At 37.4% G+C, this 21,715-nt stretch overlaps 1 protein-coding gene and 1 long non-coding RNA gene across 5 annotated transcripts in view; one reads left to right on the top strand and one right to left on the bottom strand.

Annotated features, from left to right (window-relative positions):
• LOC116713583 (collagen alpha-1(XIX) chain) overlaps nucleotides 1-21,715 on the top strand; it is a 143,714-nt gene that overhangs the window by 68,912 nt on the left and 53,087 nt on the right. For 2 of the 4 annotated variants that reach the window (XM_032553780.1, XM_032553783.1), the window contains exons 14-23: nucleotides 1,160-1,195; nucleotides 7,070-7,123; nucleotides 7,198-7,242; nucleotides 10,714-10,746; nucleotides 14,989-15,039; nucleotides 15,166-15,201; nucleotides 19,102-19,137; nucleotides 19,608-19,652; nucleotides 20,998-21,051; nucleotides 21,559-21,612. In XM_032553780.1, the coding sequence (XP_032409671.1) occupies nucleotides 1,160-1,195; nucleotides 7,070-7,123; nucleotides 7,198-7,242; nucleotides 10,714-10,746; nucleotides 14,989-15,039; nucleotides 15,166-15,201; nucleotides 19,102-19,137; nucleotides 19,608-19,652; nucleotides 20,998-21,051; nucleotides 21,559-21,612 (444 nt within the window). The remainder of the gene's footprint in view (nucleotides 1-1,159; nucleotides 1,196-7,069; nucleotides 7,124-7,197; nucleotides 7,243-10,713; nucleotides 10,747-14,988; nucleotides 15,040-15,165; nucleotides 15,202-19,101; nucleotides 19,138-19,607; nucleotides 19,653-20,997; nucleotides 21,052-21,558; nucleotides 21,613-21,715) is intronic. The other 2 variants (XM_032553781.1, XM_032553782.1) reach the window with 2 other exon arrangements.
• LOC116713584 (uncharacterized) lies at nucleotides 350-20,712 on the bottom strand. Its single transcript, XR_004337896.1, has 3 exons — nucleotides 20,658-20,712; nucleotides 17,001-17,006; nucleotides 350-360 (listed from the first exon to the last, which is right to left on the bottom strand). It is a non-coding gene; the product is annotated as an uncharacterized LOC116713584 (long non-coding RNA).

Genomic DNA, 21,715 nt, shown 5'->3' with positions numbered 1-21,715 from the left:
AATTCTCTGTGCACGGTTAAAAACATGTGTTAAGTCTTTCCATGCATGGACAGTATTGATCTGTTTCAAAAGTTACTGCACAGGCGAGTCTTTGCACAAACCCCTAAAGGTATTTTAAGGTAACACTTGAATGTGTTTGTATTGATGAGTAGTGCAAGTGTGTCTCATAGACCCATTGAGTCTTTGAGTTATGGTCCTTTCCTCAGGTGTCTAAACCAATCTCAGACGGGGTGTGTGTGTGTGTTGGGGGGGGGGGCTGTGGCGTGTGTGGGGGTGTGTGTGCTTGTGTGGTAACCCACTGACTAAAGGGCACAAACAACAGTGAGCATTAGAGGAGACAGCTTGTCAGACTCTTACCTGCTGATGTCAGAACAAACAGGAAAGTCTAGCTATTGTGTAGCTCAGATACATTGAGTGTGCAATTACTTTCAAGCACGACTGCCTTGATTGCACTATCAGGACACTATTAGGGGTTGTCTTTATTTCATTGAGAAATAAAGAGACACTCTGTTCTGATTTTACTATCAATGTTCCAGTTGAGTTGTTTTGGGTATAATTGAGCTACTGAATAGTAAATCTTTAAAACATAACTGAGAGTGTCACCTACTTACTTAATAAATCTTATACTTTTTGGACACAGAGTTGTGGGAGATTATAATGACAGAACAGAGGTGTGACATTTCTAAATGGCAATGTCCTCATAAGACCCTCCGCATGTGCCAGATTAACTTCCATCCACTGGTATTGGCATTTTATTATCATCACCTGTTTTGCTGAGGTTGATCTCAGGGGTGAAATCTTGTATTCAAAACACACTACGGGGCATCACTCTGCTTTGTCCAGTGGCAGCAGGACATTGAGGGCATTCAAAGGGGGTCAGTGGTTAGCTTTCAATGTCAAATTAGCATAATATAACAACCATGGTGTGTGTCAGAAGTTCATGACTAAGCCACAATCCAAATTTACCTGCAGATGACCAAGGTCCAGTTGTGTTATTATTTGACTTTATACTAGTGCAAAGGTTAGAAAATATAATGTCACAGAAAATCAACTGCAAAGTGGATTACTTCCAACTAAATTTGTAATTTAAAATAACAACTTTCTGCTATCCATTAGATCATTCATGTAATTATCCTTTGTGGGGTTTTTTTTCCTACAGGGTCCTTCAGAAGCCGTGGAGGGAGCAAGTGTCAAGGTAATATCTAAAATGTTATGACAAAACAAACTTGTTCCATTTAAAGTTGTTATTAATGATGATATCTGGACATTTTGCAAATTATGTGATGGGTCCTAAAAATTAAGTTGTGTACATACATCTAAAATCAGTGTAGGTGGGAAATTCACCTACTCTCTATAAAAAGACTGATACCAATTTTTCTGATGGTGTGACATTAACTTTCGATGTTTTAGGTATATTAGGATTACTATAATATTTTTTACTAGATAGTAAATTAATAAGTGGGAGAAAAGTTTAACAACTTTATTCAAAGTCATATACATTTATTTTCTTTATATGTGGAATAGCATTTCCTTTTAAACTGCATGACTTTGGTTAAATATTCACAAACTTCTCACAGTAGCTTATTGAAAAGTTGTCCTCCTGATAGAACTGCTGTGTCCAAGTCAGGTTATACATTTGCTGGCATTCTGCTCTGCCAATACATTTTATGTGGAATTTAGAGCAGCACTTTTTGATAGCCACTAAAAAACATTGACTTTTTCTTCCTGAAAACCACTTTATAGCCAATTTGCTTGTGTGCTTAGGACCATTATCCATTTGGAAGACCCATTTGTGCCTGATCTTTAATGTCCTTTCTGATGTCTTGAGATGTTACCTTAGTTTTTGTTTTTCGTTTTGTTTTTGTTTTTGTTTTTTTCCATACTGTTCTTTCCTCATGGTGCTATGTATTTTGTGAAGTGCACTGGGTCACCCACACAACATGATGTTGTCACACCTGTACTTCACAGTCTGGATAGTTTTCAAACGCTTACAAGCTTCCCACTTCTTATCCAAATTCAATGATTCTCACTGTGTCCAAACACCTCTATTGTAGCCCCATCAGAACACAAGACAAGTCTACAAAAATTAAGTTCCTTGTTCTCATTGCATTCTTGTCTTTGTTGTATAATGTTGATATGGTGCATATTTCTTATCAAGACATGTTCATTTCTGGGACACGGACCCTGTTTCTTTCCTGAATGGTGTGATGGCTGATGGCTGCATACAAGCTGTACATTTGTTGCCCTTCTAAGCCAGCACAGACAAGCCAGATGTATGTAAAAGGATAGCAGAAGGATCTCTTTTGTCCATGACTGACACCTTTTTGGGTTAATAGTCAGGAACAGATCTCCCTCGTCAGAAATGGCACCACTCAGTGAGTCGAAGCATATCTGCTGCAAGTTAAATAGCTGCTCCCAGCCTGTGTACCTCCTGCAGTACAGCACAGCATGACTCAGTGCTCACACTCCAAACTGACAGATGGCCATTACATACCGTACTTTTGCAAAAAAAAAAGGTCTGCAATCATTTTCATGATGCCCAGGGGTGATTTGGCTCACCAGCAGCACATGAGATATGGATTGTAAGATTTAAAAATAATAAACACAAAAACGCTCAGATGTGCCCCTCTGTCAGGCTCCTTACAAATTTTCTTGCAACACGCTATCTTCACCGATCCACCTACAAACCACCCGCTGCCCACCAAGCCTCCAGTGGCAAATACTTGTGATCACTCTGAGAGTGGAAGCCATTGTGTAGTGGACAACCTCTTGACCACTCCTACTCATCAGGTGTGTGGATTCATCACTCATTCCTGGAAAGTGTAAACTGGCTAACACTGACAACGATGATTGTCATTAAAAAGAGAAAATTAAACAAAAGCAAGGCATCATGGCAAAACTAACTATTCAGCCTGGTTGTTGTGACTGTAGAGTTATTGTACATCTAACACTCTCCATCCCAGTACCCTGTCACCTATAGAAGTAAAAAAGCTTGATGTTTTAGAAATCGCTTATTATTTCTTTACATTTGCCCCATCTAAAACAGCAAGACAAAAAAAAGAAAACTGTAAGATAAAAGTTTTATTGGTCTTCTTTAAATGAAATGTAAAAACAGTATATATACAATATGTGTAAAGCTAACTCATTGTAGCATTAACAAGTGGTAATTCTGTTTGTTAAAAATTCACAAGGGTGTAAACAACTTACTGTAACTCAGTTACTTCAAATGAATACAAAGGCGATACTGAATAATATCTGCTGGTGACAATGCCTGCAGAAGTCTAAAATTTCCCAGATAATATTAGATCAAATCTAATTTTATGATAAAGAAGGAAAAATGTTTCCGTATTTTCTTTAATACCTTTTGCACATGTTAGCAAAAATGTCCCGAGCAACAAGCACTGAATTGTTTTTTAATTCTTACAGGATGCATGTAAATGCAAGCTCTTCCCTGGCTATGAATGAGTCTACATTGTGGTTGCATTTTCACTATAACATTATAAATTTATGTTTTGGGTACACAACAATGAAAACACTGTCCCAGAGAAAAACATTTCAATTTGTTATGATGAAAACAGTAAAGCCGGTCACATTAAGACATTTACAAAGGCCGAAACGATAAGTGAGAGAAGATAAACTAAAAACTTTGAAGAGGAAACACGTCTTGATAAACAGCAGTCCTGAGTGACCTTTCTTTTACATTTTTCAGTCAGGATGAAATAGGTTGAAGTGAGACCATGCTGTTGCTGCTGGTGTAGCATCTGTGTGAACTAAGGCTCCTCTCACTCCCTCAGCAGAGTCTGAATGTTTTACTAAGAAAAGTTGGAAGAAGAGGTCTGCTGTGCAGGATGTGCTGGAAAAGTCAGTGTTTTTGTGAATTACATCTCCATAAGTGTGCCCCCCCCACCGACAGTCTCAAATGGACTCTGACAGCACACTGCAGACATTGACAGAGAGAGAGTGATGCTGACAGTCTTAATTGCAGTTTGATGACTCTGGGTGGCTCAAAGTCAACACATCACCCACAGTCCGCCACAGGTGGAACAGTTCCCTGGGCTTTATCATTGTGTAAATACAGCAGTAATCTACATAAACACTGACCGCGCTGCAGTTAATCTCATTTGAAAGGTTTATTCACTTGTTACGTGGTCCTCTGCTAGTAAATTGACTGTGAATGATGTTCTGTGTAGATCTAACTGAGATAACGAGAGAAGTATGGAGCTTTGAGTCTGTGACAGAATGCAGCGCACAAGTTTTTTTCACAACAGGTGACTTCCCGGGTAATTCCAACTTTCCATTAGATATGATTTATGTTGTGTGTCAGTCATAACTCAGTGAAAACTGCCTCTGGAGTGGCAAATCACTTTCAGTGTATAGTGTAGCATGGACAAAACAGTTCAAGAAACAAGATAGAGCAATATTTATACACAATTGTGATTTTTTTTTTTTGAATGATGGGATTCAAAATAAAGGTGGAAAATGTGAAAATAGTTGAAAGATTATTTTCTTTACAAAGAATACATAATGGTTTCAAATTGGCATATAATGTTCTTTTTTGGAGCAACAAAAAACTGAATAGGCTGGGCGTGCAAATACCCAGAATAGCAACTTACAAATGTATTGTTTAGCAACAAACAAGTTAATAACATAAACTTACATAACAGCAAGACTAAGAGTCTACTTAAGTGAGTTTATGGTTCACATTGACCATGTACTTAATACTAAATCAACAATCTTTCAATTGTATGGATAAAATTACTCTTTCTGCTAAAATCCCTCCCATATTGGTAGTTCGATAAGAGGTCTAGTTTGCCTGTGTAATCATAGAAAGCTTTGGACCCTTTGTTTTGAAAATAAAATGCAAAAACCAAAAGGTTGATAAATTTAGAGGTAAAACCTTTCAGTTTGAATCTGCAAAAATACAGTATATGTATTTGTTTTCCGTGAACTTACACCAAATAATCAAAAAACATAAATAAATAAAAGATGCAAAAATCAAGGTCAAAGTAAATCCCACTTTTAGGCTTTCATGCAGTGAGTAACTTTAAGAGAAACATCTAAACAAGAGCTGAGCCAGTATGTTTTCAAAGAACAGTTAAAAACATTAGTATTCACAGATTTAATATTTGATATAAAGTTAATTTACAATTACAAATGGGGCTTGCATTCTTAATGACTACATCAACTACCTACAACAAAGTGGTAAAGTTGTATTTTGATTATAATACATGTGGTTGCTAAAGCTCTTCAGAATTCAATTAATTCTTATAGTCCCTAGTCCCTCCTCCTCGGCTGAAATATTAATAAGACAGTCCATCTGTTCATATATGCCAGCAGTCCACTGACTTAATAACAGCTCCTAATTTGGATGAGGAAACAGTGACTATATCTCATTAAAAGAGTGGTGCAGTATTACTGTGGTTGTCATAGTAAGAAGTCGAAGGAATGGAGGAAGAGAAACTCAAAGCTCTATGGTATCATCTGTCTAGGAACTGCAAAGGAGTGAGGATATACACGTCATTCTTTCTCTCTCCTCAGATCTCTAAACATATGCTTCATAATGTCTCCAGAGTATCTGAAACTATCCCTGTAAATAGTCACACATGTAAAACAAAGCAGCAATGTTTGTTGATCTACCTGCTGCTTAAGCTAAAGTATGATTGGAAATCACAGAATAGCAGGCATGAGCTGGTTACTGGTATCAAGAGACACAATGGTTTGTCAAATTAGGGTTTCTAAACTATTATAATCTATGTTATGCTGTACAGTTCCCATGTTTAAAGCACTTCTGTTAAGATGCTGAAGAAAACAAGAGTGACCAGAGTAGCACATTGCTGCTCCTCCACCTTTTGTTGCTGCACACTGCTGGAATACATTAAAATAAAACAAGAATACATAATAATACACAATAGTCAAGGTGTCTAAGCTAAAGGAGCATTCAGCTTCTATGCACCAAAAATCTGGAACAAACTTCCAGAAAACTGCAAAACAGCTGAATCACTGAGTTCCTTTACATCAAGACTAAAAACCTCACCTGTTTATAGTTGTTTTTGAACCATAATAAATGACCCATTGACCAACTTATTTGATGTGCATCAATAATTTTGGTGATGGCACTCATCAAAGTGTAATGTTTGTTTCTGGTTTCCTCAATTGTTTACTGTTAAGATGCTGAAGTTTATATGACTTTGTATTTTTGTGTTTTTATGACATAAAGCACTTTGAACTGCATTATTGCTGAAATGTGTGAAATTTACAAAATAATGATAACTACACTTACTTGTTGAATTCTCTTTTCCATATTAGTGTAGTTACAGTGAAATTGCTAAACTGTGGAATAACGTTTTTTTGTTTTTTTTTCCCCGTTAGAAAATCTTACTCCAGTTTATGCTTACAGAATTGTTTTAGTGGAAGAAAGGATTTAGTTTCTCTGCTGTACTTGATTGCTTATTTTCCATATTTACTCATACCTGAGATGAAAAAAAGTTGATTGAAAATAATCATTTGTGGCTTGTGATTTTTCGTGACAAAGTGTCTCAAGAAGAAATTCAATTCTGTGAGGTGAAATGTTCACATTCTCCTGGGTTTATGTTGCTCAAAATAAAGATTTCAGCCTCATAAGTGTTCATTACCACCTGGACCATGGTGCAAGTCCATGTGTCTCACTCTAAGTTTTTCTTTCAGTTTTCTCAAGATATCTGAGAAAAGGAAATCCAATCAAAAAGCTCTAAGGACGCTGCACCAGCTGTGTTAAAGTGCCATCTGTTGGCAGACAAAGAAATGATTTCCTATGAAAACAGACACATACTGCAGTGCAACAGGAGTTTAAAAATGGTCATTTTCTTGCAAGACTCATGTAACACCACAATCTCATGAAGCCATATGTGTAGAATGGGTTTCTTTTTTACTCCACCGTGGTAGGATTATGAGATGACACAGGACTGTATGTTTTTCTGATTACTTATTCATAGCAACTGTCCATGCCTTAGCGTCAGTCTCGAATCTGTCTGTCTTTTTACCCCACTTCTGCTGTCAGTCACTGTCAGCGCTGTGCTCTGTTCACATGCAGAGGGAGAAGGGGGAGTGTTGCGTCCCTGGGGAAAAGGGAGAGAGAGGAGATCCCGTATGTATTTTCCTGCCGTGACATTTACAATGCTGCCGTGTTACAGAGTCATTAACCGAGGCCTCCTCCCACAGGGTCACCCAGGTGCCGAGGGGACTGGCGGTGCGAAAGGACAAAAAGTAAGTCACATCAATGTCAAATGTCAAGCATGATGAGTCCCTCTGTTTATGCTCCCTCAAACTCACTGTGCTTGGGTGCAGAAAGGGTGTAGGCAAGTTCAAGCAGATTTACTGACACCTTGATTCAGTCTCCTTTGTGCTAGTTATGTTCTTGGACTCTGAATACCTTTCGAAGGTCTTTGAAATTGTGTTGCATCAAATAATGAATCTGCAGGTGTGTATTACTTGTTTGTCTCTTGTGCTCCAGTAAGCATGTTTCAAGTGATTTACTTCTTCTGGCAGATTGTGTAAACTCTGGGTGTGTGTAATTGGGCTCGCTTTGTTCCTGTTTATCAGTGTACAACTTGTGTTTTAAATTAGAAACTGACAACCTTAAAAAAAAAAACAAACTACTTAACCTTGCTTTAAAAGCATCTAAAAATATATTTTTTTGAATATTTTGAAATAAGACTCGAACGCAGAAAGTTGGTTGAGGAAGTCTAAATCTTTAACTTTATTGCATTTTGTCACATTTAAACTCCAAACTTCAATGCACTGTTTTGGGATTTATGTGATAGATCATGACAAAGCAGTGCATAATTGAAATTCAAGGAAAATATATTGTGCAATTTTTTTTATGTCAAAAGTATGCATTTGTATTTCTGACTCTTTATTGTAATATACCAAAAATAAAAACCCTGCTGCCTTCGGAATTCATCTAAAGATTAATATAAATCAAATCCCGCTTGTGTAATTTATATTCTGAAAACAGTGTGTGGCAGAACACATCAATCTGCAAACACTAACCCCACCATAGTGGTGGCATCATCATGCTGTGGGTTGGCTTTTCCTCAGGATGGACAGGAAAGCTTGTCAGAGCTTATGGGAAGATTGATGAGGCTGACTACAGGGAATCTTTTAGAGGAAAATCTGAGAAACTTGAGAAATGATTACTAGAGAATTGGATGGAAATTCACATTCCTAAGGAGCAACAACCCCAAACACAAAGTATATGGCACAATTAACATGCTTCCATAAAACTCCAATAAATATTTCCAATTCTGATATTGTCAGGACTCTGGGGTTTTGGGTTGGTTTTGCTTTTCATTTTATTTAGCTTCATGTTTTAGTTCACTTTAGTTTAGCCCTTCATGGTCCTTTTGATATTATTATTTGAGATACTTAGTGTAATAAGAATTGTCTTATTGCTTTCCTTATTTTCAGTAATTTATAGTGTTTCTAGTTAGGTTTATTTTTAGTTACCTTAGGTTCTGTCCTTGTTTGTCTGAGTCCATGTCAAGCCTTTTTTAACCTTTGTGCGATCTGTCCTTGTTTGTCTGAGTCCATGTCAAACCTTTTTTAACCTCCTTGCGATCTTAACATTCTGTTTACTCCCCTTGTCCTACGGGTCAAAAATGACCCACCCCAACAAAAGCCCCACAATAAAGCAGCTTACTTGAATTTGAAATCCAAAATCTATTTTGCATGATGAGACAATCTGTTATTTATCAATTCAACTCAATTTAATTAATTTTTATCATGTATTTTGTTGTTACACAACACAAACTACGTGTAGTTTACTAACTTTTTTTGGATACCTAAAAAGCTAATATGTACCATGTCATGAGATATATATGTTGTTCTACATCACTTCTCAACAAATAACAAAGATGTTCAGCTTGATATTTGTGAGGAAAAGTCTTCATTTATTAGTATGCTATATGCCCTTAAATCATTATATGAATATGATATGAAGAATCCTTAAGCAGTTTTTTGTGATTAATCATTCATTGTTTATATCACTAGCAAATATGTCTTTGCAGGCGTGTGGGCGTCTGTGTGGGAGGGTGGGTGTGTGTGAGGGAGAGAGACAGGGAGACAGAGAGAGAAAGCGAGAGCATCCTGAGAGGAGTTCTCTATTTCAAAATTAATTGAGTTTACATTTTATCCTGTTTTTTTCATTTTATATTAGTTAAAAGTATGTCAATTCCATGTTACTAATAAACAAATCACTTGTTATATTCTTTGTAGACTTACGTACATCCTTACCTTAGCACGATATACTGTAGCATGCTCCATGATTGGAGTCAAAAGGATACAACAGAGAAACTTTGTTCCAGTCCCTGTTATTTGCTGACGTTTAACACCTTGCTGTTTCAGTCTGAACAGTCAACATGCCTCCATAGATGTCTGACTTCAGCTTTATTTACTTTATTGATTTAGAAAATAGTGAATTGAGTCTTATTCACTCTGTATAACTTCCAGTATGACCTGTGAGACTTACCTAAGGCACCTTTGCTGATCAAAAGAAGAAAGAAGAGAGATTGAGTTTTAAGTTTTTGATCAGACGGTCAGGCCTGGTTAAACATAAAATTAGTTGACTCCTGTCAACAGTAAATTTCTTGGTTTCATGTCGAGCTAAAAATGAAAGTTGCCTGAACCACTGAAAGGCAAAAATGAGTTGTGATGCCATGAACTCCAATCCTGACCACTTAGCATAATCTGCTGAATTTGTGCAAATTTTTTCTGTCCTCAAAGTAGACTTTTCTCTGTCTTGTTGGTCCCAAGCTGCTATTTTACTGTCTTTTACCATTGCTTTTGATTACCAGCATGTAACTGGAATATGTCACCCACCACCACTATGTCTTGTGGCATTGAAGAGGTTATGTATATTTCACAGTTTCTTTAAAAGCAAGCTGTGAATAGTTCTGCTGGTGGTGCAAAGAGAAAAAGAAAATATTCTTCATGTAGATTAGCACTCAAGGAATGAAAGAGAAACTTGCTGTTTTTAGTCCTCTCTTTTAAATGATTTACATTCTAAGTAGTCTAGTACACAACAACATTTCAGTCTCAATCAAAGAAATAATGACAGGCTCCTGAAGCAATGCTTCAAATTAAATAATTGACTGGTTTACTGAACAACCCTTAAGATTTCAGGATTTACATATTGTCTCAGAATATCGGCATGTCTTATATCTTCACACTGACGGGGATTTAAAGACTTCAAAAGCCCCCATTTGTGATCAAAATTACGAGTTTAACAGCAGTTTGAATATTTGGTAAACCACAGCATGTCCTCCCCGCATGCTTGTTAATTGTTCAGTATGGCACAGAGTACAAATGTGGTGCTTTCTAGTTTTGTTGGAGGGAGAACATTTCTGAGATGTAAATTATGAATTTGGAGGCTCCCTCCAGCAAGTGTCACAATTAAGAACTCTTTAAGGTTCCCTGGAGCTCCCTGTAAATCCATTGCAAAAAATATCATGAGCTAAGAACTGTAACCTTTCTTACAAGATTCTAAAAAAAACATTACATGAACTCCAAAACACTGGTTAATAAATCAAGAAAGGGTTTGGGGGTATTGAGGGGAAATCTCCTGTGTTGTTTCAAAAGATCTGCAATGCAGAGCTACACACGTTTATTTTTGCTAATTTTATTGCTTGTAATCCTTGCGAGAAGTAACAGGCAATTTGTTTCTCTTGTTATTATCAGGGTGATGTTGGTCCTCCTGGTCCTCCTGGTTCTGTAAGTACAACTTTGTGATCAAACTCCACAACAGTTATTTTTTCCTTTCTATTTTACTTACGTTTTATTGTAAGAGTGATACATTGCCTAACCTTACACCAGCGTGAGAACAGACCAACACATCTCTGCATTAGCGAGTGTTGACCTGATACCATCTCGAGACAAAGCAGAAGGAATCACCAGGCAGAACAGTGTTTACCTCTGCTGCCACACCCCCAACATGCTACCATGTGATGGTGTAAACAATTTCCTCTCTCTTGAAGATGCTGTGGACTTACTCTGTCTGTAGTTATGTTTTGATTTGCTTTGTGTGCTGTGTATGAACAGCAGAAAAGAGTACATAAGTGCTTCAGATATGGAAAACCTTTTCTTTTTATGGCAGATGAGCTTTTTGTGTTCAATTTAACTGAGAGAAAGCTTCTTTGTTACTTTTAAGCAGTGGTGGGAAGTAACGAAGTACAAGTACTTCGTTACTGTACTTAAGTACAATTTTCATGTATCTGTACTTTACTTAAGTAGATTTAATAATGGGTACTTTCTACTTTTACTCCACTACATTTTACAGTAAGTATCTGTACTTTCTACTTCACTACATTTCTACAAAAGTGTCGCGTTACTCGTTACATCCAAGTCGCACTGCTCTCTTTTTGTCCGTTAAAATATGAAGTTCAGGGACTTTAAGGTGGCGCCGTAAAATCCAAGCAATAACGTGACTTAGTGTCTGTTGTCACCCATCGCCTCCCCCTTTACTAGCACGCGGAGCTCCAGACATGCGCAGTGGTTTCCTCTGAGCAGGAGAAGATGTCTAACTAATCGATAATAGCTGCATAAATCATAAGATATGACGACATGTAAAACCAGCAGCGCTTCGCTTTCACAGACGGTGGGACTTTGTCCAACTTTTAGCGTCACTTGGAAGGAAAGCTTAAAGAAAGGTAAGATCTGTGGACGTGATGCTAGCAAAGCTAGCTGTACTGAGACACATCATCTGCGATGAAAAAAAGTTGTCACTCATGCGCTGAATTATTGTGTGGATTCAGGAACGATCCGATTCTTCTGGACGGATCTTTACTAAGGTTGATGGGACTGAAGCCTCACTGAGAGCCGTTCTTTGTTCTTGTATACACTGCAATAGCTATATATAGCTATATATATATATATATATATATATATATATATATATATATATATATATATATATATATATATATATATATATATACACACACACACATTTATTTAATTGCCGAATAAGTAAAAGTTGAACGTATGAACACAGAGCATGCTCATTGATTGATTTTGTCTCCTGTCATGGTGGCAAACATGCAGTGGGAGGGAGGATGAGAACAGTCATGGTGCTCCTTCTGCTTGTTGCGCCGTTGGACAGTGTTCATAGTGTTGTTGTAATGTTACAATTACAACTGTAATTGTAACATAGCAATTACAGTTAATTGCTATGTTTCATGATTTAATGATGCAGACAGTTGTGGTTTCTGACATGGGCAATATGGGCAACCGCCCAGGGCGTTATTTTTATAGGGATGGCAGGCGACCTCTGCGGATTGTAGCACAGCGATGAAAGCAAAACAGAATGAAATGAGTTGTAATTGATACTGGTTAAATATATTTCAGCTCTAAGTATTTATATCTAGGTGTTTTTATGGAAATGTGGATCTTTCAGATCAATCTGAGAACCAATTTTGATAGGTGCACTTCATTTTATTGTGTCATGTAGCGCAGGGCGCTGGTCTTGGTCTCGTGTTCAGTGGTCTTGACTACAACTCTGCTACGTGGCTCCTCGATTGCATGTCTTCCCCCCACACCTTCGTTCCATCCCCTTTCAGTTGGATTTCTTTCTAAATAAATGTCACTAATGAAGTTCATGCTACGTTAGGACAGGAAATAAAATGTTTCCATCCCTGAAATTATGATGCATAGAATCACATATCTAAGTCTAAACTCTTACAGAGAATAAACACAATAAGAACATGTTTAATCTGTGACATTGTTTATTAAAATGGCACATTTATGATGTATTCAAATTAAATACTATCGGCACACTTAATGATATTAGCGATTAGGTTATGTATTCAGCAAGTACTTTTACTTTTAATACTTAAGTATTTTTAAAAGCCAGTACTTTTTTACTTTTACTTAAGTAAAATGTTAATGTGGTACTTTGACTTTTACTTGAGTACATTTTTGCCTGTGTATTTGTACTTTTACTTAAGTACATTTTTTGAGTACTTTCTCCACCACTGCTTTTAAGTAATTATTTTCTCATTTCCAACAAACATCCTGTGAAAGATCTTTGCTGATTGCAGAGAATCATTGAAGAAAAAAAAAAGAAAAAAGAAACTCTGGCTCCAGATGATGGCTTAATCTCCTTCGTGATACTAGAAAGGCTTCATAGTGTGAATAAATTAGGGTCACTGGGCACAGATTGTTTTTTATGTTAATAATTGTAAATTATAGAAAATTATGTGGTTTGGGTAAGTGGAGCTTTCAGTTAAAAAGTAGGGACACATTTTTAGAAGAAACTTATGTCAACGTGAAGCTCTGGCAAGTACTAAAGGAAACACAAAGTGGCTGAATAGTAGAACTAATTTCTTAGATATTTAAAAGTAAAAGGAAAATATCGTGGGAGGAAACAATTAGGACGTGTAAGGTGGCAATAATATCACAAAAACCAGTTGAAAAATGCTTTAAATGGTCAAATAAAAGCATGTTCTTGAAACCTTTGTTTCTCAAAGTGAGGGTTTGGCATTTTGATGACTGTCTGCTAATGTTTTTTGTTCTGAAGAACAGCTGTATATTGAACCTACTGAAGGGCTTGGACAAGAGCTTGGAAACAAAGTTTGATCGCTCTCATTCATATTCTTATTTTCCCTGCTTGTTAACGAGCAATTCATATGGAAATGAGACATGTTAATTATAGATCGAAGAAATATCGCTTGCTCTCTTTTGGTTTCACTGGTTTCGATCTTACCAAAGAAAAGGCAGTTCATTTAATGGGAGAGAGGGTTTGGAAGGCTTTATAAAGCACCTGGGGTTTAGTTAGCAGGTTTTGCCTGGCTATAAATGAAAGGGTTGAGCATATGAACATTGTTGTTTAGTGAGGTGTTTGCCTCTATAGATGTGCAGTGGAGAGGGAGGCATTAGTCACTTGATAAATGAGTCTGTTTGAATATTTTAGTATACCGGTCTCTGTCTGTGCTCTGCTCCTTCCCACGGCAGATAATTTTGGCAGTTACACATTGATTTCCCTTACGCAGCAGAAGCTAGGGTTCACATCATTACCCTCCCTTCATAAAACTTCCGTGCCTCTGTTTATTAGTGACAAGGAGGGGAAGTCGACTCACAGGCATGCTCGGCCATCACATCAAGCAATGCCCTTTAAGGAAGAAAACAGTCCTCTTTTTATTGCTCCACCCCTGAACACTGGTGTTTTATAATCTGTGAAGCCAAATCTATTATGCCAATTTATGTTAAAAGGAAATGGTCCTCTGCAGGACAGCCCTGTTCTTGCAAGAAAGCTTTTGAAGAAATTTTGTCAAATACTAATGGCAATCAGGCTTTGTTACATATCTGAGGACAAAGGGGCCTCTTTGTTTTCTAAAAGCAGGTAAAGACTAACTGATTATGCCACCGGGAATCAGCACTTGCCTGGAACGCTTCTGCTAAAGAGAACCATTCATGTCAAGTTCATAGAGCTTGTAATCAAAGAAATGATCAGATAGGGTTCAAAGGCACACTTTAATCAGGAAAATCGGAACGATACAGATGGAACATAAAGTGTCTTAAAAAAGACAATAAAAGCTTCACAAAATGTACATCTAATGAAAGCAGCAAGATATCACCAACATATGCTAGATATGGATCAACTTATATTCTACAATCTATATTGTCTTGCAAAGTCTGAAGTAGCCATACTTGCATAGAGTTAGGGTACATATGGCTATCAATGGCAATATTGTGCCATTAATTGCAACAATGTCTTTTTTTTAACAAATTGTTTGGATTGTTGAGCTGTACAATAAACAAGGTTTGTAATGATAAAAAAAAAATACAAGCTAGTGGTCTAATTATACATGTTATATTTTCTAATTAAACTCTGAATCAGTGAGTTAGCTCCAGAGAGTCGTTTCCCATGTTTATGTAGACCTGCTTATTGTTTATTGGCAGTAACTACCAGATTTTTGAAGACCATTTCCAGAACATTGTGTCTTTTATTACTTGTAGGTGATGACAGCTCATGGGTTAAGACAGCTCTCTGGAACTGTAAGCAAACGTGTATGCAGTACATATTTTGTGTGTTTTAATACGCCTTCTTATTGTCTCATGTTCTCTGTTGAAGCTGCACCAAATACATTACCCAGTTATATTTTTGATGAGGTGTGTTTTCTCTTGTTTTTCAAGGATGAAAGAGCCCAGAAGGGTGAGAAGGGAGATGAGGTAACTATTCTCCCTTGTTATTGCTTGCAGAAGAAAGCTGTACTGTGATTCAACTCTAATTTTCAAGCACTGCATCCTACACCACAGCATGAATAATACTTTACATTCCTTATGTAATGTCAACAAAAGTGTCATTGACATTTGATTGTGAAATAACAATTGATCACCTGCTGTTCAGATGGAAGGTTTTATTGCACCCCTGTGCTCAATCGAAAGCACAAAGTAAATTGCAGAATAAAGCGGCTTGGAGTTATTGTTTGGATCCAAGAATTGTAGATGCATCCACTTCAGGCCAGCAAATTATAAAAGCCTCTGATGCAGCTTTTGACCAGACATCAAAAGGCATCTCCATATAATCCACATCATAAATATTTAGGCAGTAGTTCATTTTTTATCTTCAGGGTTTTTATATGTGACCGCATTCTGAAGTAAACAATATTAAAGGGCCCCATCTGAACTTCAACTGGAGTATGTTTATAAAAGTGCTGTGTTTGATAGGGAATCATTGTTAAAGTACAGAAAATGTCACGTGTGGCTCAGAGCTGATAGAAAGTTAGGAATCAAGAGCTTCTGATGTGATAGAGAAAATGATATAGAGGATGCTGAAATAAGAAGCAAGATCAAATGTAACACACAAGAAAATTGAGAAAAAAAAAAGTTCAAAGAAAACACAGATTAACCTCACTGCCAGTAATAAATGTTTTTCTTTTCGCAAAAGAAACATAAAGAACACACACCAGCTTATTTTTTGATCAAATAGCTGCATAGACCTAGGTGTCAAATGCATTACTCTGAAAACATCACCTTGAAATCAGAGTCAGACAAAGGCAAGAATCGAGCACACTAATTGATGCAAAAGAACACTAAATGACTTCTTGCAAACAGGGGGAATCACAATTTTTTTGTAAAGTTTGGACCTAGATGCGCTAAACCTAATACACAGATAACCCAAAGCCATACCTTTTCTGTTAGTGGTCAAAAAACAGACACACAGAGAGGCAAACACAACAAACAGGTGTTAAAGAAAAAGGGCAGAAGAAGACCAGAGAGTTCAGATGATCAAGGCCACACAGGAACGCCATGAAGCAACAGAAAAAGAAAAAACAGGGCACAGCAAACATTTTTATAGAACAGAAAAATTGGTAGCAGTCCAGAGGTGAACAAAGCTAAAAAGATGTGGTTGGGGAATAAAGAACAAGACCTTATTTATACTGATCTACTGCAAAAATAAAGCCACTTACCTAACATACTGTTAGTGTAAGTCTTGTGAAACTGAATTACACAGGAATTACAGCAGGAATTTGTTTGCTAAGCCTTAACAACAAAAGCGTAACATTTTTAGAGTTAAGAGTTGGAAATTTGATTTAGTCAAATTATTACATTCTTTAGGATGTATTCTGAATCCTAAAGAAGTCACTAAGGATATTGCAAATGCAATCAAATTGAAGGTGCTGTGATGAGACATCTCATTTACTTTAATACCAACTAAATTTGTAAATCGTAATGTATAAAAACTGTGTATTTCCAAAACAGTACTTACAGTTTAAATAAAAACACAAAAATTAAGAAAATTTCTGTTCAGTCTTTTTTTTCTTCTTCTAGAAATAATGCCAGTGATTCACACACTTGGGAAGTCTGATAATTTCCTCTGAAATGATGCTTCATTTTTAAGGAAAATACTCATTTGCTTAATGCAACCGTGTCGGTGATATCTGTTCCATGAAAAACTGTACAAATCCTCTTTTCTAATACCAAACACCTTATACTTTTTGATGGAAGCAGTTTGATGGTGTGTTGACATTGTCCTCCCTAGTAAAAAAGATTTGACTCAAAGCTATCCAAATTCAGATAAGATTCTGCAACCAGTAGCAATCCCATATCGCTACTGCTTAGGCCTGTTTGCGCTGCTGGGCCTGGCCCGGCCCCCTTCAGCTGCGCCCTGTATTACACCCAGGCTGGTTGTTTTTGCATGGTGCAGATTGCCACCTCAAAAGTGGGCATCATATCAATTAAATTATTGTTGAAGTTACCTAGGCCGTCCTCTCAGGAAGGAACACTTTGGTTCCTTGTTGCCATGTTATCATTTAAAAACTTGCAGGTTGAAATGGATTATGACATTAATTTTTTGATGCCAGATAACAGACCTCAAGAAAACCCAAAACACTCTTGAGAGATCCGCCCCCACAGCCAATGCCAATCAACAGCTGACTTCAAACCAGCCCTGACTGGCCAGCCCGATTGGGATCTCGGCTCTCAGGGTTCCAGAAAGTGGGGTAGGACCACGGTGGAAGTGCTTATGCAAAAACTCCGAACCCGGCTTTTGAAACCCGGACGGTCAGTGAAAAAGGGGCTTTGGAGACCAAATTCTATCATCCAAGATGCCAATACATGACAAGGGCTACCTCCAGAATTTGGGAGTGAAGTTGATGGAATGACCTTCCTGCAATCCTAACCTCTGTTTGTGCCAGACTAATCTACACAATCACATTGAAAAGTCCTTGTTGAGGAATTGACATGCCACACTACAGCAGTGCGTGACCACACTGCTGACCACCATGAAAAAGAAATGCCAGTATAGTTCTCCAGCATATTGCTTCTTTCTTCAAACTTCATTACACTGAAAAAGTCAGTGACAAAATAGCCTGTTTAGTGTTGGCAGAGAGGATTTGGTTGCATTTACAGCATTAACACTCCTGGTAACAAATTGGTTTTACCAAACCCACTATAGAGCATTTGTTGCCACTAAAATATTTTTCCAATGTGCTACTTTATTTTATAAGCTGGTGACACATTGCAGAAACATTTAATTTGTAATGGACACTTTTTTATTCCCCGGGGTATAAACATGACACAGAGGCCCATTTCTTTCACATGCCGGCCATGAGGCAGAGAAAGAACCCATATTTTTATTTTGCCTTCATTCACAATGAGCAGGATGGAAAAACAAGTACAACAGTGTTCAAAGCTCACTACTAGGGGACTGCAGGAAAGAAGGGAGGTGGTCTTGAGGTTATTTTGTCTCCATGACAACCATTAGATTATCAACATGCCACCTGGTTGATGGAGAATAATACCAGAAAAAAAAAAAAAACATTTTCTGTCCTGCAGTCCCAAAGATATCCATGTATTTTTTTAATATGCATGGACCTCAATCAGAATAATTTGTTTTGGTCAGATAAGACGATGTTTGAGCTTTTTTGCATGTAAAATAAAGACAATTTTAAATAGAAATCTGATAGGTCTTGATAAAAAGCATATGGTAAAAGCTGGGTTGGTATGTGATCTTTAAACTGGATATGACATAAAACATATTCTCTGAAGCTATAAAACAGCCTCAGAAATAGTTCACCAGAGATAAAATCTACCTTTTTTGGTGGCCGTCTCAGTCCCCAGAACTAAATCCAATAGAAAACTTTTGTGAGAATTAAAACAGACGGGAGCATAAGGAAGAATCCAGGACTCAGGATCTCCCAAAGATGAGAGTTTTCATCTTCACAAGATGAGAACTTGTGAAGATAAGTGTTCCCTATCTCGTCTTCACTAGGGGTGCACATAGATGAGCTTTCTACTGAAGGGTGACGATGTTCTATGCTATATTGCATTCTATATAGTGTGCAAAAGACGGAAGATGTTCTGCAGTATGGTGAACATTTGTTTGTTTGATTAAAATGAGGTTAAAGGTTGTAAATCAAGAAAAAAAACTACTTTTGATTTTATTCACATTCACTCTACAGAGACTTCACTCTTTTTTTCTTTGTAACACAAAAATTTACTTCTTGAAAGTCCTCATGGAGTCTTTTTAAAGCTCACCATCATCAGGAAGACGAATGAGTTGCTTCACTGTGTTGTTTGTGCCTGTGCTGACAAAGGACGCCCTCCTGTTTCTTTACCTGTCTGCAGGGCGGGAAAGGAGCTCAAGGACTGCCGGGCCTAAAGGTGACTTATAGAGAACTTCGCTCTGGCACTAAATTCTGAACATCAATATCCACTGCCAACAAAATAAGGCTCAAAAGACCTTCATATCTGTAAAGAACCATTGTAGTCTTTCTCAGGGATTGAGTGACTATACCAGAAGGTTATAGTACTTTAGGTTTATAGACTCTTAAAAGTCATTTTACTGTGGAGAAAACTCTTCCTTTGACACAAGTTCTCAGATGAGACCATGAGGTATGTTTTTGACCTGTCATCAGACTTTTCATTCATTTCCTCTTCAATATGTTTCCGAAAGGTTTAAGAAATAATGTTTATATATACAAAAAATTCTAATACTTTTTGATTCAAAAAGGAGTCACAAATAAACACATGATTTCTAACAACAAAGCACAAATGCCAATATGTCTGTTTTTCTTTTCAAATTTTCCTTTTCCCCTTTTCCATCTTATTCCTGCTTTGTGGTGATGTAACAGGGAAGCATGGGACCTCCGGGACTGAAGGGAGATCAAGGATTGGAGGTAAGCCTTGGATCTAAGATTTTGCTGTGACACGCAGGTAGTTTTAATTTTCATGTTTTGTGTGAAGAATTGTTACATTTCTTTGAGGAGTGGTTTTGTCAAGGGAAAATGTCTTCATGAAAGCAATGCCTTGCAAAAACATTTCAACAACCCATGAATCTTGGGAAATGTCATCTTACAACCAACAACCTCAAGACATTTGGGATTTCATATGAGAGATCACATAGGATAGTGTTTAAATCCAGCTGGTTTGTAAAGGATTCAAGGGTTTGATAGACAGCATCAGATAACAAACAGTATCATGAAAATCAAGGAACACACACCATTCAAGTTTGTAGTAGTTTAAAGGTGTGTTCGTATATAGAACAATATGCAAGGCTTTTTGGATACTTCAGAGGATTCTTCCATCCATCTAAATATAAAAAGAGTCTGGCTCAGTTGCACACCTACTCAGACACGGTTATCATTTATGAAAGAATGGCAAGAAGAAAGCCATCTCAGAAAAAAAAGTCATAAGAAGTACATCTTGGACTTTGCTGGAAGCCTTGGAGGGGACACATAAAATATGTGGAAGAATATATTTCTTCCACATAGAAGAACACACTTTCTTCTACACAAGAAGGTGTGTTATAATGTGTCGTAATGGCCCAATCCAAGTCTAGAACTTAACCCAATGGCAAATTTGTAAACTTTTTTTGCAGACTCTTATAATCTGGCCAGGTGTGCAGAAGCAGATAGAGATCTAAAAGTTGCAGGACCCCAGCCTTTGAGGATTAGAGTTTGTCTCAGCTATTATTCCAGCACAAGTTAATTCTGCAGTATTTTAAGGGGGCTGAATATAAACGCACACCACACTTTTCAAACTATTAGTTTAAAAAAATGTTCAAAAAAGTGAAAACTTTCCAAAAATACTAAGTTGAATTTTACCAGTTACATCAAACATCCTTAATGCTACTCAGGACTGTGACTCTATCTCCATTTATCTCTAATTCATTAAAAAAATACATGGTTTTGGACTGTAGCAGGAAACCGGAGTACCCAGAGGAAACCCAAGAATGCATCTGACAGCAGTGGGAAAACATGCAAGCTACACATAGAACTCACTTGTCTGGATTTGAACCTCTCATTAGTTTTGCAAATTCCACATGGGAAAGATTTCACACACTGAAAAATGATCTTTAACATTAAATAAAACGTAGAAACTCCTACTTGCCAGACATACAATGTAACTCCTCTGATTAGGGATTTTCTCAACTAAGCTGGGCCATAAATGCTGGGCCAGATCGTATTTAGTTAAATGCAAAAGATAGCCTAAAGTGTTGTTTTTCGCCTTATACTTTATCAGGGAAAACAAGGTCTACCTGGATCCATTGGGCTCCCTGGACTCCCAGGCGATTCCGTAAGTAGTCTGGCACTAAACAGCAGCACTTAATGTCAAGCTTTTCTTTTCCCCCAGTGCCTTATCTGTCACCTTGCCATATCCTTTACTCTACTAACTCATCCTGTCAACGCAAAAGAGAGAGATACACAGATCAACCTGAACAGGCAGAGATCGAGAACAGGTCAGGAGAAAAAGTCCAGATTAGTATTTTTTATTTCGTTTTATTTTTTTTACATAGACGATCAGTAATCAAATTTAAGAATTAAGTAGTGGAAAGAGGCAAATCTAAGCGCTTTATGCCAGCGACGGAGGCAGCAGCCCAATCTGTTCTCTGCACCTGCTTCGGTAATGAGCATCTGTCTTTATTCAAAACCAGGGAGGGAAAGAGGCATTTCATAAATCCTGGCCAGGGGAAGTTTTGTTGGAGCACAGCTGCCCGCTGAAGCAGTGAGGAGGAGGAGATAAATGTGTGTGGGGAGATGAAGGCCTGGTGATAGATGTGTCTCTTTTTACCACTATTTACAGGGCTTACCAGGGGAGCCGGGGGTGCCTGGGAGAGATGGCCTGAAAGGAGAAAAGGTAGGTAAACATCAAATCAAGCTTTCACCTCAAAGACAAATATAAACCAAAGATCTTTTATCACAACTTGAACATGCTAGACAACTTGTGCAGACACATTTCA

The sequence above is a fragment of the Xiphophorus hellerii genome, chromosome 22 (assembly GCF_003331165.1).
Source record: "Xiphophorus hellerii strain 12219 chromosome 22, Xiphophorus_hellerii-4.1, whole genome shotgun sequence".
Lineage (NCBI taxonomy): Eukaryota > Metazoa > Chordata > Actinopteri > Cyprinodontiformes > Poeciliidae > Xiphophorus > Xiphophorus hellerii.
The sequence above is the reverse complement of the archived record's forward strand: the minus strand, read 5'-3'. Positions and strand labels throughout refer to the sequence as shown.